The sequence below is a fragment of the Pituophis catenifer genome, unplaced genomic scaffold, assembly GCF_029215685.1.
Source record: "Pituophis catenifer annectens isolate HBS135680 unplaced genomic scaffold, rPitCat1.0.hap2 SCAF_5, whole genome shotgun sequence".
Lineage (NCBI taxonomy): Eukaryota > Metazoa > Chordata > Lepidosauria > Squamata > Colubridae > Pituophis > Pituophis catenifer.
The window spans coordinates 71,659,201-71,673,920 of NW_027256885.1; the positions used below are offsets into that span (position 1 = coordinate 71,659,201).

The 14,720-nt window shown below is 40.5% G+C and overlaps 1 protein-coding gene across 4 annotated transcripts in view; it reads left to right on the plus strand.

The window, feature by feature from the left end:
* The window catches only part of CUL2 (cullin 2), a 156,809-nt gene that overhangs the window by 107,752 nt on the left and 34,337 nt on the right, over nucleotides 1–14,720 (plus strand). For all 4 annotated transcript variants that reach the window (XM_070944641.1, XM_070944642.1, XM_070944644.1 and 1 more), the window contains 6 exons: nucleotides 5,370–5,429; nucleotides 6,114–6,242; nucleotides 6,345–6,431; nucleotides 7,605–7,757; nucleotides 9,622–9,699; nucleotides 13,913–13,979. In XM_070944641.1, the coding sequence (XP_070800742.1) occupies nucleotides 5,370–5,429; nucleotides 6,114–6,242; nucleotides 6,345–6,431; nucleotides 7,605–7,757; nucleotides 9,622–9,699; nucleotides 13,913–13,979 (574 nt within the window). The remainder of the gene's footprint in view (nucleotides 1–5,369; nucleotides 5,430–6,113; nucleotides 6,243–6,344; nucleotides 6,432–7,604; nucleotides 7,758–9,621; nucleotides 9,700–13,912; nucleotides 13,980–14,720) is intronic.

Here is a 14,720-nt window from a genome sequence, read left to right on the forward strand (position 1 = left end):
TTGAGTCGAAGCCTGTTCCTCCCCATCCAGACCCGCACGGCCTCCAGACACTGGGACATCACTTCAAGGGCATCATTGGGGTGGTTTGGGGTGGAGATGTACAGCTGAGTATCATCAGCGTACAGATGACACCGCACCCCAAATCCACGGATGATCTCACCCAGCGGCTTCACATGTTGAACAGGAGTGGCGAGAGGACCGACCCTTGCGGCACCCCACAAACAAGGTGCCTCGAGGTCGACCTCTGCCCCCCTGCCAACACAGACCGCGACCGGTCGGAGAGATAGGAGGAGAACCACCGCAAGACGGTGCCTCCCACCCCCAATCCCTCCAGCCGGTGCAGCATGATACCATGGTCGATGGTATCAAAAGCCGCTGAGACGTCTAATAGGACCAGAACAGAGGAGCAACCCCTGTCCCGAGCCCTCCAGAGATCATCAACCAACGTGACCAATGCTGTTTCCGTGCTGTACCCAGGCCTGAAGCCGGACTGGCACGGATCTAGATAGACGGTTTCATCCAGGTACTGCGGGAGCTGTTGCGCAACCACACTCTCAACAACCTTCGCAATAAAGCGAAGGTTGGAGACAGGACGGTAATTTGCCAAAACAGCCGGGTCCAGAGAAGGCTTCTTGAGAAGGGGCCTCACCACCGCCTCTTTCAAGGCAGACGGCAAGAAACTCTCCCCCAGAGAAGCGTTTATAATCCTCTGGAGCCAGCCTCGCGTAACCTCCCAGGTAGCCAGTACCAGCCAGGAGGGACACGGGTCCAATAAACATGTGGTTGCATTTAACCTCCCCAGAATCCTGTCCACGTCCTCAGGAGTCACAGGATCGAACTCGTCCCAGATAACATTCTCAAGACCCGCCTCAGACACCCCGCCGGAATCTACCCAGTCAGAGTCCAAGCCTTCCCGAATTTGAGCGATTTTATCGTGCAGATACTGTGCAGATTCCTCAGCCTGCCCTTGCAAGGGGTCCTCCCGCACTCCCTGATGTAGGAGGGAGCGGGTCACTCTAAACAAGGCGGCTGGGCGATTATCTGCCGATGCAATAAGAGCGGAAGAGTAATTACACTTTGCTGCTTTTATCGCCACTAAATAGGTCTTAATGTGAGACCTAACTAGTGTTCGGTCGGATTCGGAACGACTGGCCCTCCAACCACTCTCTAGGCATCTTTTCTGGCGCTTCATCTCCCTCAGCTCCTCAGAGAACCAAGGAGCCGGGCAGGCTCGGCGCCGGGTCAGAGGCCGTAAAGGCACGACTCGATCCAAAGCCCCGGCGGCCGTCCTATCCCAGGCGGCCACCAGTTCTTCAGTCGAGTCGTGAGCCAGAGTTTCAGGAAATGGCCCAAGCTCCCTCTGGAATCTATCCGAATCCATCAAGCGCCTGGGGCGGAACCACCTAGTCAGTTCCGCCTCCCTGTGGTGGGGTGTAGCGGTCAGAAAGTCCAGCCTCAGGAGAGAATGGTCAGACCATGACAGGGGTTCAATAGCTATATCCCCTATATCCTGGCCATTCAACCACTGACCAGAGACAAAAACCAAGTCCAGAGTGTGTCCGCCCGTGTGAGTAGGGCCATGAATTAGTTGTGTCAGGTCCATGGCCGTCATGGAAGCCATGAACTCCCGAGCCACCTCAGACGCCTCACCGGCAGACAGCAGGTTGAAGTCCCCCATGACCAACAGTCTGGGGTTATCAACCGCCACTCTGGCAATAACGTTGAGAAGCTTGGGCAGGGCCGCTGTCACGTGGCAGGGAGCAAAAAAACCTGAGGTCATGAGATAAGAAAAAGAAATGTACTTTAGTATACTTCGTTTCATTCACAATCCCTTGTCACACAGTGTCACTGTCTCCTTTAACCCAAATGGGTATTTTCCTGGAACTGCATGAGTGTCCTACAGGTAGGGGAACAGTATCGCTTCTTTAAGAAGGAACAGTCAGGCTGTCAGGTTTCCGAAAGATGCCCTAATTAATTCAGGCATCACAGAAGTAACTTTTTGGCTTTAGATTGAAAAAGCTTCAGTCTCTCTGTCCCCTTTGATCTTTACATTTCTCAGCTCTCCTGGAGGATCTCTGCAATTCCATCCAGTCACAAAGTTGTCTGTCTTCCCTTTCCTCTTAACCCATATTCTTTTCCTTCCATATGTTTGTTTTGTAGTTCAAATCCTTTTCATTCATTCTCTCTCTGGCTTTCATGCAGCACTCTTTCATCCTAGACCAGGGGTCTCCAAACTTGGCAACTTTAAGACTTATGGACTTCAACTCCCAGAATTCCCCAGCCAGCATGGGGAATTGAAGTCCACAAGTCTTAAGTTGCCAAGTTTGGAGACCCCCGTCCTAGACCCTATATCTTGTTTTACAACACATATTTCCTAACTCATTCTTCCTGCATTGTTTCATTTTTTTTTCTCTGTTGTTTCCAATTCCCACCTCCAGATTAGAAAGTGGGAAGAATTAAGCTGCCATTTTTTCCTTTTTTGACAATCTTTCATTCCTTACAACAGACCACATATTGCCTTTACTACACTGTTCTTTAAACTTGACAATTTTTAAGATATGTGGGCACAGTATCTGGGGAATTCTGGGGGTTGAAGTCCACACATCTTAAAGTTGCCAACTTTGAAAAACATTGCTGTACTACCTCTTAAAATTTCTCATCCATTTCCACGTTTATAGTGTACATAAGAAGGAAAGGTGGCCTAAGCAATTTGTTTTGTAAAAGCAGGCACTCCAATTCTGTGGGTTTTTTTTTTTTAAGCCACTGAATATATTGCTGTGTTTTTAGCATTTGCTTTCAAGAGAAAGAGTAAGACTTAGAAACAGCTGAACACTTAAATAAGAATGCATTTGTTTTGGGCTATTTTCACTCCCAATTAATCACACACTACAAAAGAAGATAAAACCTACCCCAAGTATATGAACAGCTCTGCTATCTGGCTAGTCACTATGATCCTCTGAATATGGGTTGACAGATTTTAGCAATGTTGGAAACTGCACTACCATATAGGAAACAATAAATGTTAAACTTCCCAGCCCATAAGGAAGCAATTAGGCAATAACTAGTTGCAGGATGAAAAAGAAGTCACTTATCTGTAGGGATACCACTTTGATTAACAGACAAGCCCTAAGTAATAAACCAGGTATAAAGCACTGTGGGGTAAGAAAATTCCAAACAGCCAACCAAAGTCTTCCCTATAAAAAAAACCCAGGTACCTTTCTAGCAGTGGTGAAATCTAATTTTTTTTCCTACCGGTTCTGTGGGCGTGGCTTGGTGGGCATGGCTTGGTGGGGTCATGTGACTGGGTGGGTGTGGCTATGTAGTCATGTGACTGGGGGTCAAAAGACAAACTTACTTTAACAATGTCCTGCTGGAGCATGGGGTTGGACTAGATGACCTCCAGGTCCCTTCCAGGCCTGGATTGCTGTGCTCTTTCAAGGTAACCTCTGAAGCTGCGTCTAGTGCCAGGTTTGTGGTCCTTCCTCTACTTACTTACTTCCTCCCTCCCTCCCTTTTTCTTTCTTTCTTTCTTTCTTTCTCTTTCCCCTCCCTCTTTCTTTCTTTCTTTCTTTCTTTCTTTCCTTTCTTTTTCTTTCTCCCTTCCTTCCTTCCTTCCTTCCCCCCACCCCCTGTTTTTGGCCTAGCAGGCCTCAGGGAAGCATCCTGGGAGCAAAAATGGACCCCCAATAGGTAGTAAAAAAATGCTTTAAAAAGTAAAAAAAAAAAAAGTTCCGAGGATCGTGCAGCACAGCTGATTGTCGGAACTTTTTTTTTACTTTTTAAAGCATTTTTTTTACTACCGGTTCGGGCGAACCAGTAGCATTTTCACTACCGGTTCGGGAGAACCGCCCCGAACTGGTACCATTTCACCCCTGCTTTCTAGCCCTGATTTCTGCAGCTTCTTTTAATTTGCTAATGCTGAGATATGCTATGCAGACTTAGATGCAACTCTGACAAAGCAGGAAGAACAAGCTACCACCAAGTTCTAGTTTAGGCATAATATTATGAAAAAGAAAAATTTCTTCCTCTTTCCTTCCCTCAATTCTAATGATGTCCTTGCTAAATGAGGTTTATGAGACATCTACAAGTACAGTAGAATCAGTCAAGATGCTTCTTTGCATTAGCCTATTAGTAGTCCAGCTTGTTTGCAGAAAAGGGTGACTTAAATTAAGAGATTAGCATACAGTGGGGCAAAAAAGTATTTAGTCAGCCACCAATTGTGCAAGTTCTCCCACTTAAAAAGATGAGAGAGGCCTGTAATTGTCATCATAGGTAGACCTCAACTATGAGAGACAAAATGAGACAATGTGATTGTCTGGATTTGTTTTCCCATTTTGTCTCTCATAGTTGAGGTCTACCTATGATGACAATTACAGGCCTCTCTCATCTTTTTAAGTGGGAGAACTTGCACAATTGGTGGCTGACTAAATACTTTTTTGCCCCACTGTATTTCTGGGTTAAATGATTATTGAGAGGGAGGGGGCAGTCTTGGTTGTTGGTGTGTTTTTCTGTGTACAAATTGTGCTTTAATAAGTCCTTGGATTTTCACTAGGGCTAAAGCTGCAATTAGTGAACATGCCATTTATAATTTAATAATCCATTAGTCTTTCTCTATTATTTCCCTAACTTTAGTAAACGTTCTCCTAAGGCTGACAAATTCATACACTTTAGTTTTTCCTCATTTATATATAACTTGCAGTCATTTATTCCAGTTTGCCCTTATGTTAATTTTCAGATCCATAGCCTTTATCATGCAATCTAACAATTGCTGCAAATCTTTTGACTTCACATCCAATAGCACAGCATCATCTGCATACAAAAGTACATGTATTCCTGTACCAGACCCATGCAACCTCTACTGCCACTGCATTTATCCATAAATAAATTAAACAATCAAGGGGATATCATGTATCCTTGTCCTACTCCGTGCACTGGTGTAATTAAAGCCCTATAACCTAGTCCACTGTTTATCTTACTAAAAACTATTGTAAAATGATATATTTTCAAGTCAGTTTTAGAAATCACATTACAGTGTTAAAATTAAATGAGCAATTAATACATTGCTGTCTGTGCTATCATTGTAGACTACACTACAGAAGTGGGGGAGAGAGTGAACTGAAAAGTAGTTATTGATTCAGAGTCATCAAGTAAAATTCCATAATTAGGTATATTGAACCTTGAAGATGGATCTCTCCAGTCCTAATCCAACATCCTAATCCCAGTTTCTCCATGTTAGGAAGCATGGAAAACCCCATTTCTCCTGTGTCAGGAAGCATTTTGGAATTTATTGGTATTGCTTACACATGTGTGGTCAGTGCTGTTACATTAGCATAACTTGTAAAAGTTATTTTTCTTGCATTCCTAAATAGGCTTTAACAGCAGTAGTGAACTATAGGGAACCAAAGTCTATTTGCAAAGCTCCCGAGCTGGTAAGTATCAAATACTAGTTTTATGTGCTCAATTGTAAGTATAGAATGCCATATAATATTTTGAATAGTTTTCTGCAGACAAATAACAAAAACTTACAGAATACTGGCCAGAGATGTTATGGGTGTATCTCAGTTTGTCCAGATAACAGTTGTATTGCAGGAATTGTACTGCAATACCAGATGGCTTCAGGGTACAAATCAAGGTTCTGGTTGTCACTTTAAAGCCCCACAAAGTTCAGGACCCAGATATCTTCACAATTACCTGCTTCCAACAGTAACTGCCCATCCAACAAGATCTGAAGTGGAGAATTTAGGTCCCCTTTCTAAAAAAGTATTCCCGTAATGGACCACGATCACAGGTCTTTTCCATTGCTGTCGTCTTTCTGTACAAAAGCATACCTCTTGAGATCAGGTCAACACCAGTCCTGTGGGATTTAGTAAAGCCATTAAAACTTGGCTTTTCTAGGAAATACTGTGGTCTGATTATGATTCCTTAAGTCTGTTTGCAAGTGAAGTGGCATGTAAAACTAAAGAACAAATATATAAAGGTTATTTCCTTTAACTTAGATAATGTCTTCATTACACTACATGTGTTTGCTTTTAACTGAAGTTGCTTATCCATTAGTTGTCATTATGCTTTATTGCTGTTTGCTTTAATGACAATTCTTTTTCTTGCAACTTGAGCTGGCCAAATATTGTGACAATTTGCTAAAAAAATCAGCAAAAGGCATGACAGAAAATGAAGTAGAAGACAAACTTACAAGCTTCATTACAGTTTTCAAGTACATTGATGATAAAGATGTTTTTCAAAAGGTAAATAATCATATAGAAGATTAATTTGCTTTTATTTTTCCCCTTGGAGAATACTTTTGAAATGCAAGCAAATCTGAACTTGTTTTTTTTTTCTAACCGTAGTTCTATGCCAGAATGTTGGCAAAACGGCTTATACATGGTTTATCAATGTCCATGGACTCTGAAGAAGCTATGATTAACAAATTAAAGGTAAGTACTAGTTTATCAGTACAATAAACCCAGCTCTTCTCAGTACTTATTCATATTGTAAACAGTTGCTAATCTGATTGTAAGTCAACTTTTAAACATATGGTGAGCTTTTATTCAGGCTGCTAATATAATTATATCCAGTGGTGATTCACTAAGGCGCTGCTAATAGATTTTAGTTGTCTTCCAGCTAGAAAATTGCTATGAGAATTAGCTAGCTGAAAATTGCCATATCAAGAAAAAACCTGCAGGTGTTGCCAAGATTATACAAATTAGAAAAATAGAGGTTTCTGATGTAAAGCTGTGTGTTGAGAATTTTTCAGTAACTGGGAGATGATCTTCATCAAGCTTTTATTGCATGTGTCCCAAAGGTGCTTTTTTCCAAAAGGCAACTGGATTTTCTTAGGTTTTTTTTTCTTTGAAAACATTTGGCTTCTCATCCAAGAAGCTTCTGAAGTTCTACTTATTTCAGAATATCTGAAAGCTTGAGAAGGAATCTAAAACTGGGGGTTGGGAAGAAGAGCTGTGAGCTTTGTAGCTTTTATTTTTCCTTTGTAATATGCTACCTAATGACAGTTCATTTATTTACACTACTTATAGGACAATAAAAAGTTTGAAACTACTCCAGACATGAGGACCAAAAAGCATGCTGTTCAATTACTCTGGGGGATATCATAAACACTATCCCACTAGTATCCTTGTGACAATAGTTGATATTTACTTGGCATTCGTGAATACTGCTCAAATAGTAGCTTTTCACTTTTAAATTATTCAGTGTCCGTATTATATAGAGCAGTGTTTCTTAAACTTTTTTCTCTCAGGATCTCTTCTTACTTTGAAAAATAATGGAGAACCCCAAAAGAGCTTTCTGTTTGTATGGTAATATATTTACCATATTAAAAATTAACTTTGATGCATTCATAGAATATATATTTATTGAATCACTTTTGACACTACATCTTTTTTCTAAGGTCCTCATTCTTAAAACAGAAATAGTTTCTCAGAAATATCTGTCTTTTAACATACTTACCTTTTGGGTAACTATATCTAGCAAATATATTTGTTATGTTGTTCCTTTAAAATTTTATAGGTTATTCATTCACTAAATGCTTACAGCCTTTTTTATCAGTGTCAAGCTACAAATCTGGTATGTGTGTGTGTTTTTTTTCCCCTCAGCAAGCCTGTGGTTACGAGTTCACTAGCAAACTCCATCGAATGTACACAGACATGAGTGTTAGTGCAGATCTTAACAACAAATTCAACAACTTCATAAAAAATCAAGACATCATCATAGATTTGGGAATTAGTTTTCAGATATATGTTCTTCAGGTACTGATAAAGAAATGTGTCCATTTGTGTTTTGATTTGTGTGTGTCCACACTTAGTGTGTAAAGTTGATTGTACAAAAACAAGTACAAGAGTTGTGGGGTACTCCTGTGGCATCTGCACTTCATATATTATAGTGAGTATAGAGAATGGTCTTGAAGGACAGAGGGAAGATCCACCACAAAGGCAATGATCAGTAAATAAGACTTGAGCCCAGGTTAAGAAAGTGGTTTATGAAAATGCCTCAGACAACCTCCCACTTAATTCTCATGAAGATAGAAAAGGGAGGAGGGGAAGCATATCCATAGAAGTAGTCCCTGATTTATGACCCATTTGTTTAGGTAGTGTTCAAAGTTGTGATCGCACTAAAAAGTGCCTTATGACTGGTCTTCACACTTGCAACCATCACAGCTTACCTATATTCATGTGATCAGAATTCAGAGGGTTGGCAACTCATGTTTTTATAATGGTTGCAGTGTCCCAAGATCATGTGATTGCCATTTGCAACCTTCCTAGCCGGCTTCCAACAAGCAAAGTCAATGGGACAAACCAGATTTGCTTAATGACCATGGTGATTCACTTAACAATTGTGACAAAAAGTCATAAATCAGGTGCAGTTGTGATGAATCATATGATGACTCAATTAATGGCCATATTGCTTAGTGGTGGAAGTTCTGGTCCCAATTGTGGTCGTAGGTTGGGAGCTCCCTATGCTTGCAAGATTTTGTGACTATGCTGTTCTAAAAAAAAGTAGTTTTTGGTCTGCTTGGTTTTTGTTTCTTATTGTGGTCTATCTTTTAGGACTGCCTGCTTTCAGAAAATTTTCTTCTGTTATAGCCAGCCTCCAAGTTTTTATGAACACTGAGCAGAGTACATCTCCCCCACCCCTCTTCAGTTTATGTTTTTCTAAGGCATTTTGTCAACATTTACAAACATTGATTGATAGCTCCTTTTTGTGTGGTCCCCATTTTGATTGCATTACATTTTGATACCTGAGTTTACAGATAATATATGATGAAGAGCAAACATTCACCGAATGTAAATCCTGAATATTTTGTAATTTCTTCTATACAAATTTGCTTTCTATAGGAGCTTTTTGTATTTCATACAACTTCATCAGTAATGTAGACCATTATTCACAAAAGTGTTAATGCAGAAGCATCTGTATGGATGAGTTGGAGTCAATTTTGCAAGAAAATTATGGGAAGCTGCAAAAAGAATTTCAGACAGCAGCAGCCCAAAATCTCTTGTGACATATTTGTGACATGCTTGGAAGCACCATCTATGGTAGTGATTTTCATATTGTCCATGACTGCTTTTGTTGAGATGAGAAACTCAGTTAAATGCTTTATATTTGTGACTGGTTAAGACCCTGGAGAGAAAAGTAAAGTAGTAAAAACAAAGACCTTTAGCAGCTAGTAGGGAAGTGGACATAACTTTCAGCCTGCAGAAATAGTGTGATTGTTCCCTTAATGCTTGACTTTGGCAGGAATATGAACTGTAGAGTCTGGACCTTCTCTGCTATTTTATTATTAACTAAAGTCAACTTTTTCTTTTAAAGCCAATTTGTTAAATGTCTTTTTGTAGCATTTTGCTTTGTTTCCAGGATCACTGACATGGGACATGTTGACGAATCGGGAACCAGGGTTGAGACAAATGAGACTTTCCTTTATTTAGCTTTCCATGGATTTCTATGGTTTATAATTTCAAATAAGGTTATCCACAGCTCTAGTCCTCTGATGGTATTTGGGGGTTTTTTTTGGGGGGGGGGGTTAGGACCATAGCTGCTTTATGTTTTTTTTAAGAATGATATAATTCCTTTTGGAGAAAGAGTGGGGTAAAAAATGTTAACTTGATTATTTTTCAGGCTGGAGCATGGCCTTTGACCCCGGCGCCTTCCTCTACATTTGCAATTCCTCAGGAACTGGAAAAAAGTGTACAGATGGTACGTTAGTAGATTTATTGCAGATTTAACAATGACTAAACCGAAATGAAGGTTGAACTGTGAGTCAGCCTGAGAATAAACACTTTTGCAGTTCTGACTGTCATGAAGATTTAAATGTGAGTTAGTTTTTGACTTGATCACAGCAACCTCCTCCAGTTTGAACGTCCTCTTTATGTGTGGATTATCATTCAGGAGGGTATCTGCATTAGGGAAGATTCTTCACAAAGTATTTCCTAATGTCAATATGTCTTTTTTAAGATGTAGGTGATGCAGGCATATAATTCTTCTAATACTACAGTCCAAATCAATATCCTTACTTATTCTATAGATCTCTTTGTGCTAGATGAAGGGTAGAAGTGTGAACATTGTCTAGGATTACAGAATGAATCATAAGCAAACCTTCCTCATTTTTCAAATCCTATTGAGTGAAAATGAGGATTTAAAACTGAGGAAGGTTTACTTATGATTCATTCTGTAATGCCAAACAAGGCAAGTGTATTGACCTCTGAGTTAACGTTTAATCAGGTTTCCTGATTAAAAGACAATCTTCAAGAATTTGGAATATCTTTTAGGGCATACTGCCTTCAACAAGAGGATTCACTAATATCTGACAAACACATACCTTTTGCTGGGTATTTTCTTACCTACTATGATTCACATAGTTTCTTGGTTTTTAGTTTCTTGGTTTTTAGTTTTAGTTTTTAGTTTCTTGGTTTCTGGGCATAATATGCCTTTTCTTGAGTGACAAAAGTCAAAAATAATAAAAAAAAGCTGCTTTCAACATGTTAAAAAAAAAGTCAAGGAAACGATTGGTCCATTAATGGGAGAAAGTGGCAAGAATGTGACAAGCAACAGGGAGAAAGCAGAACTACATAACCTGTTTTTTGCATCTGTCTTTACACAAAGGGAAAAAACAGTCCAACCTATTAAAAACAGTACTGTAAAAACAGATTAGGAATACAAGTTAAAATAGGCAAGAAAATGGTAAGTGAGCACCTGTCCACCCTAGACGAGTTCAAATCACCAGGACCAGATGGATTACATCCCCAGATTCTGAAGGAACTGACAGATGTGATCTCAGAACTACTGAACCATACTTTCAAAGATCCTGGAGCAGTGGGAAACTACCAGAGGAGTGGAAAAGGGATGATGTTCTGTGCTCACTACACATTACTCTGTGTGCAACTTGACATGCAGCTAAACTCACCTATCTTCCAATAAAACAGACCATGTGTGTAGATCTGGATGCTTGATTAAAGAACAGGATGGTGAAACGGGAGAATAGAAATATATACAATATGTTGTGGTCCGCCAGCGGCCCGCGGAGCTGGCAGCAGAGTCGGACAGTGAGGAGGCTGGGGAGGAACATGGGCCAGTCCTGGAGTCTGGGAAAGGCTCGGACGAGGGCTCTGCATCGGAAACATAGATGGGGCCAGGGCCATCTGGGAGTTACGTGCGGACTCCGGAGCCTCCAGAGTCGGACATCAGAGAGGCAGAGGAACAGGGGGAGCCTGTTCCTAGTACGCGCAGAGCTGCCAGAAGGCAAGAACAGTTAAAACAAAAGGGACGACTCGGGAGTAAGACTTGGAGATGATTGGCCCCTCCCATAAGACAAAAAGGAAGAGCAAAGGCATGTGGGCCTTTGCAGGAAGCAACGTTGTGGATGGTGTTGGTTTGTACTTTGAAGCTCCGTTTTTGAGACTGTTTCTGTGTGGCCTTGCCAAGATAATTGCCAATTAGGTCTTTGGCAGCGTGTCAAAGAAGATAAAGGTGGGTGTTTACCAGCCTTATCCGAAGGACTGTGGCAGACTTCTGTTGGACTATTTATAAACTCTTGGTGATTCAGCATGTGCTGTGAATGAAAGGTATTCACAGCCGTTAAAATAAAAAAAAGGGGTTTTGGGACTAATTGTGTGCTTTTTACTATATCAGGAAGCCTAGGTCAGAACACAATAAGAACCCAAATACAAAATAAACAGTATTGAGTTGCTGCTGAACATAACAATTAACAGATACAAGTAATCTAAATCTCAACAGCGATGCTATGTGTGTGAGGGCTGTGGGTTTGTCCTTGGATGAATATGTGCCACAGATTAGGCTGGGATGGTTGTTCTTTGTGCATCTGCCTCCTCCAAATGCTAAAGGAAAATGGAGTCTGGCTTCCCAGCGTGCACTTGCTTTTAGAGTGTGGGCTGATAGGTAAAGGGGCTGGGTCAGCTTCAAAACAATATAGATTGGTATTTGCCTATATGCCCTCCTCCATTGCTGCTGCGAGCAAGCAGAAGTGGGCCAGCAGCCACATGGGCTCCTCCTGATCGTGGCTGCGAGGCAGGTGTCGGGGCATGGATGGCCTGGCTGCAGGGGCCCTGAGGTAAGCCGGTGAGGGGTGCGTGGAGCAGCTCCACCCCCACATCACCTAGTGGCCACCGCACCGCGAGCAACCAGATGAAATGGGTGGGTGGTGCCACAGGTTCTTCAATAGGGCTTATTTTCAGGATAGGTATTATTTTCAGGGAAATGGTACTATTGAGCCAGGTACCACATATATTTTTTTTTAATTTGATTTATATGCCGCCCTTCTCCGGAGACTCAGGGCGGCTTACAATGCGCTAAGCAATAGCCTTCATTCTTTTGTATATTTATACAAAGTCAGCTTATTGCCCCCACAACTGGGTCCTCAATTTACCTACCTTAGAAAGGATGGAAGGCTGAGTCAACCTTGAGCCTTGGTGAGATTCGAACCTGCAGTAATTGCAGGCAGCTGGTCTTAATAACAGGGTGCCTTAGACCACTGTACTACCAAGGCTCTATATTTTGTACCTGTGTGTTTGGTTTTTCTTGCCTAAATGTAGAACCTTACTTCGCTCATCATTGAATTTCATTTTGTTAGATAGGACCCAGTGTTCAAGTCTGTCAAGATCCTTCTCTATATTCAGCCTATCTTCTGGAGTGTTAGATATTTCTCCCAGCTTGGTGTCATCTGCAAATTTGATGAGCTCCCCTTCTATCCCCTCATCTAAATCATTGATGAAGATGTTGAAGAGCACTGGGCCTAAGACAGAGCCTTGGGGTTCCCCACTGCATATTTTCCCTCCATGTAGATGCAGTTCCATTGAGGACTACACGTTGAGCGTGGTTGGTCAGCCAGTTACAAATCCATCTGGTGGTAATGCTGTCTAACCCACATTTTTCTATCTTACCAAGTAGTAGGTTGTGGTCTACTTTATCAAATGTGTTACTGAAGTCCAAGTAAATTATATCCACAATATTTCTCTCGTCCACTAGTTTTGTCACTTTGTCAAAGAATGCAATATAATTTGTCTTGCATGATCTGTTTTTGACAAACCCATGTTGGCTTCTGGTTATGACTTTGTTTGCCTCTAGGTGTTTGCAGATTCATTGCTTGATTATCTTTACCAGAATCTTCCCAGGTATTGATGTCAGGCTGATTAGTCTGTAGTTTCCTGAATCCATTACACTGGACAGTGGGTGTGTAAAAAGATATCTCAGTGCACTGAAGGAGGGAGGGCATGGGAAACATTTCAGAAGAGACCTTCCCCAACTTTACAGAAAGTAAAAGGAAAGAAGGGAAGAAATTTATTTATTTTTATTTATTTACAAAATTTATATGGCCGCCCACTCACTTTCAGTGACTCTAGGTGGCTTACAAAAATACTTTCAGTCTTGCAAGATTCTGTAAATGTAGCCTTACAATAAAGGTAGAACTAGTCCTTTTTGTTGTGTTTCTTGTCTGAACTACCTTGGAGAGCTAATACAATTAAGTTGTATTTGTATTTTCAGGTTGGGGAGGAAGGGTTAGAATTTTAGACATCTTGGGTAGTTTTGGATAAAGTGTTTCTCACTTTATGAGAATGAGTCTGTACACTGAGAATTGTGAAGAAATAATTGCTCTTTCTGTAATGTGGTATTCAGTTAAGTTTTGCTTTCTTGTCCAGGGTTTCCATATTCAGAAGTAGAACCTTGTTATAAAATACAGATGAATATTTTTACTATGTGTAGTTAAGTTAGCCCACCTTTGGCCTTAGATAGCCTAAGTAAAATGATTAAGACATTTTTAATTAACTGGATCATGATGTTTCAGGTATGATCATTATTTTTAATGTTTGTAAATGTAATGTACTTTTTGTTGCTTTTGTATATTATGTTTAAAGCCCTTGAAGTATTTGACCAAAAGAATCATTTTGTTTTTCAGTTTGAATTATTTTACAATCAACATTTCAGTGGAAGGAAACTTACCTGGTTACATTATCTTTGCACAGGTAAAATTAACCTAAAATAAACCTCTTTAGCTTTTGAAAGCATAACTATAATTTTTTTGCTTAACTGAAACATATACAACTTTTGAAGTTTTCATACTAATGATAATGAAACCTTAAATTCAGATTATTTTCTCTGTTTTAACTAATCTGGTTATTTTAATATATCTCAGTTGGATATTTTTACTGCATCTCTTGTGATTCTTATGTATAAAAGCAATTGTTCTAAATTTTATATTTTAGATTCTTGATTGACCGTTTTCCAGAAAAAAAGTTGAAAATGAATTTCATGAGTATAAATTGAAGACAAGAAAATATTGCAATAAAAAGTGGATTTAGGCATACAGGTCATCATTGGTTTATGACCACTTGTTCAGTGATCATTTGAAGTAACGACAGCAGTGAACGAGTAGTACTTATGGCCTGTTCACAAAGTTCCGGCCCTCCCAGCACTGTTACAGTGGTTATGTCTGCTGTGTAGGCAGCTCTATTCTGAGATGCATTTCCTGCCTCTCTAGGAGTTGCCTTTAGCTGCTCCTGTGAGGCATTTTCCGGTTCCTGTCATATGTATATATATACTCCTAATGATGGCTTATCATGACTAACTGCATTTTGATTAAACTTCTTGAAACATGGTGTCAGAAGTCTGAATCCATGTCTGCCTGATACATTTGAGGCATACCCCTGAAAGCGAAGCAGTTGAAGCAAGGAACTTACCAGCATGGCAGCTGCTAACAGCATACC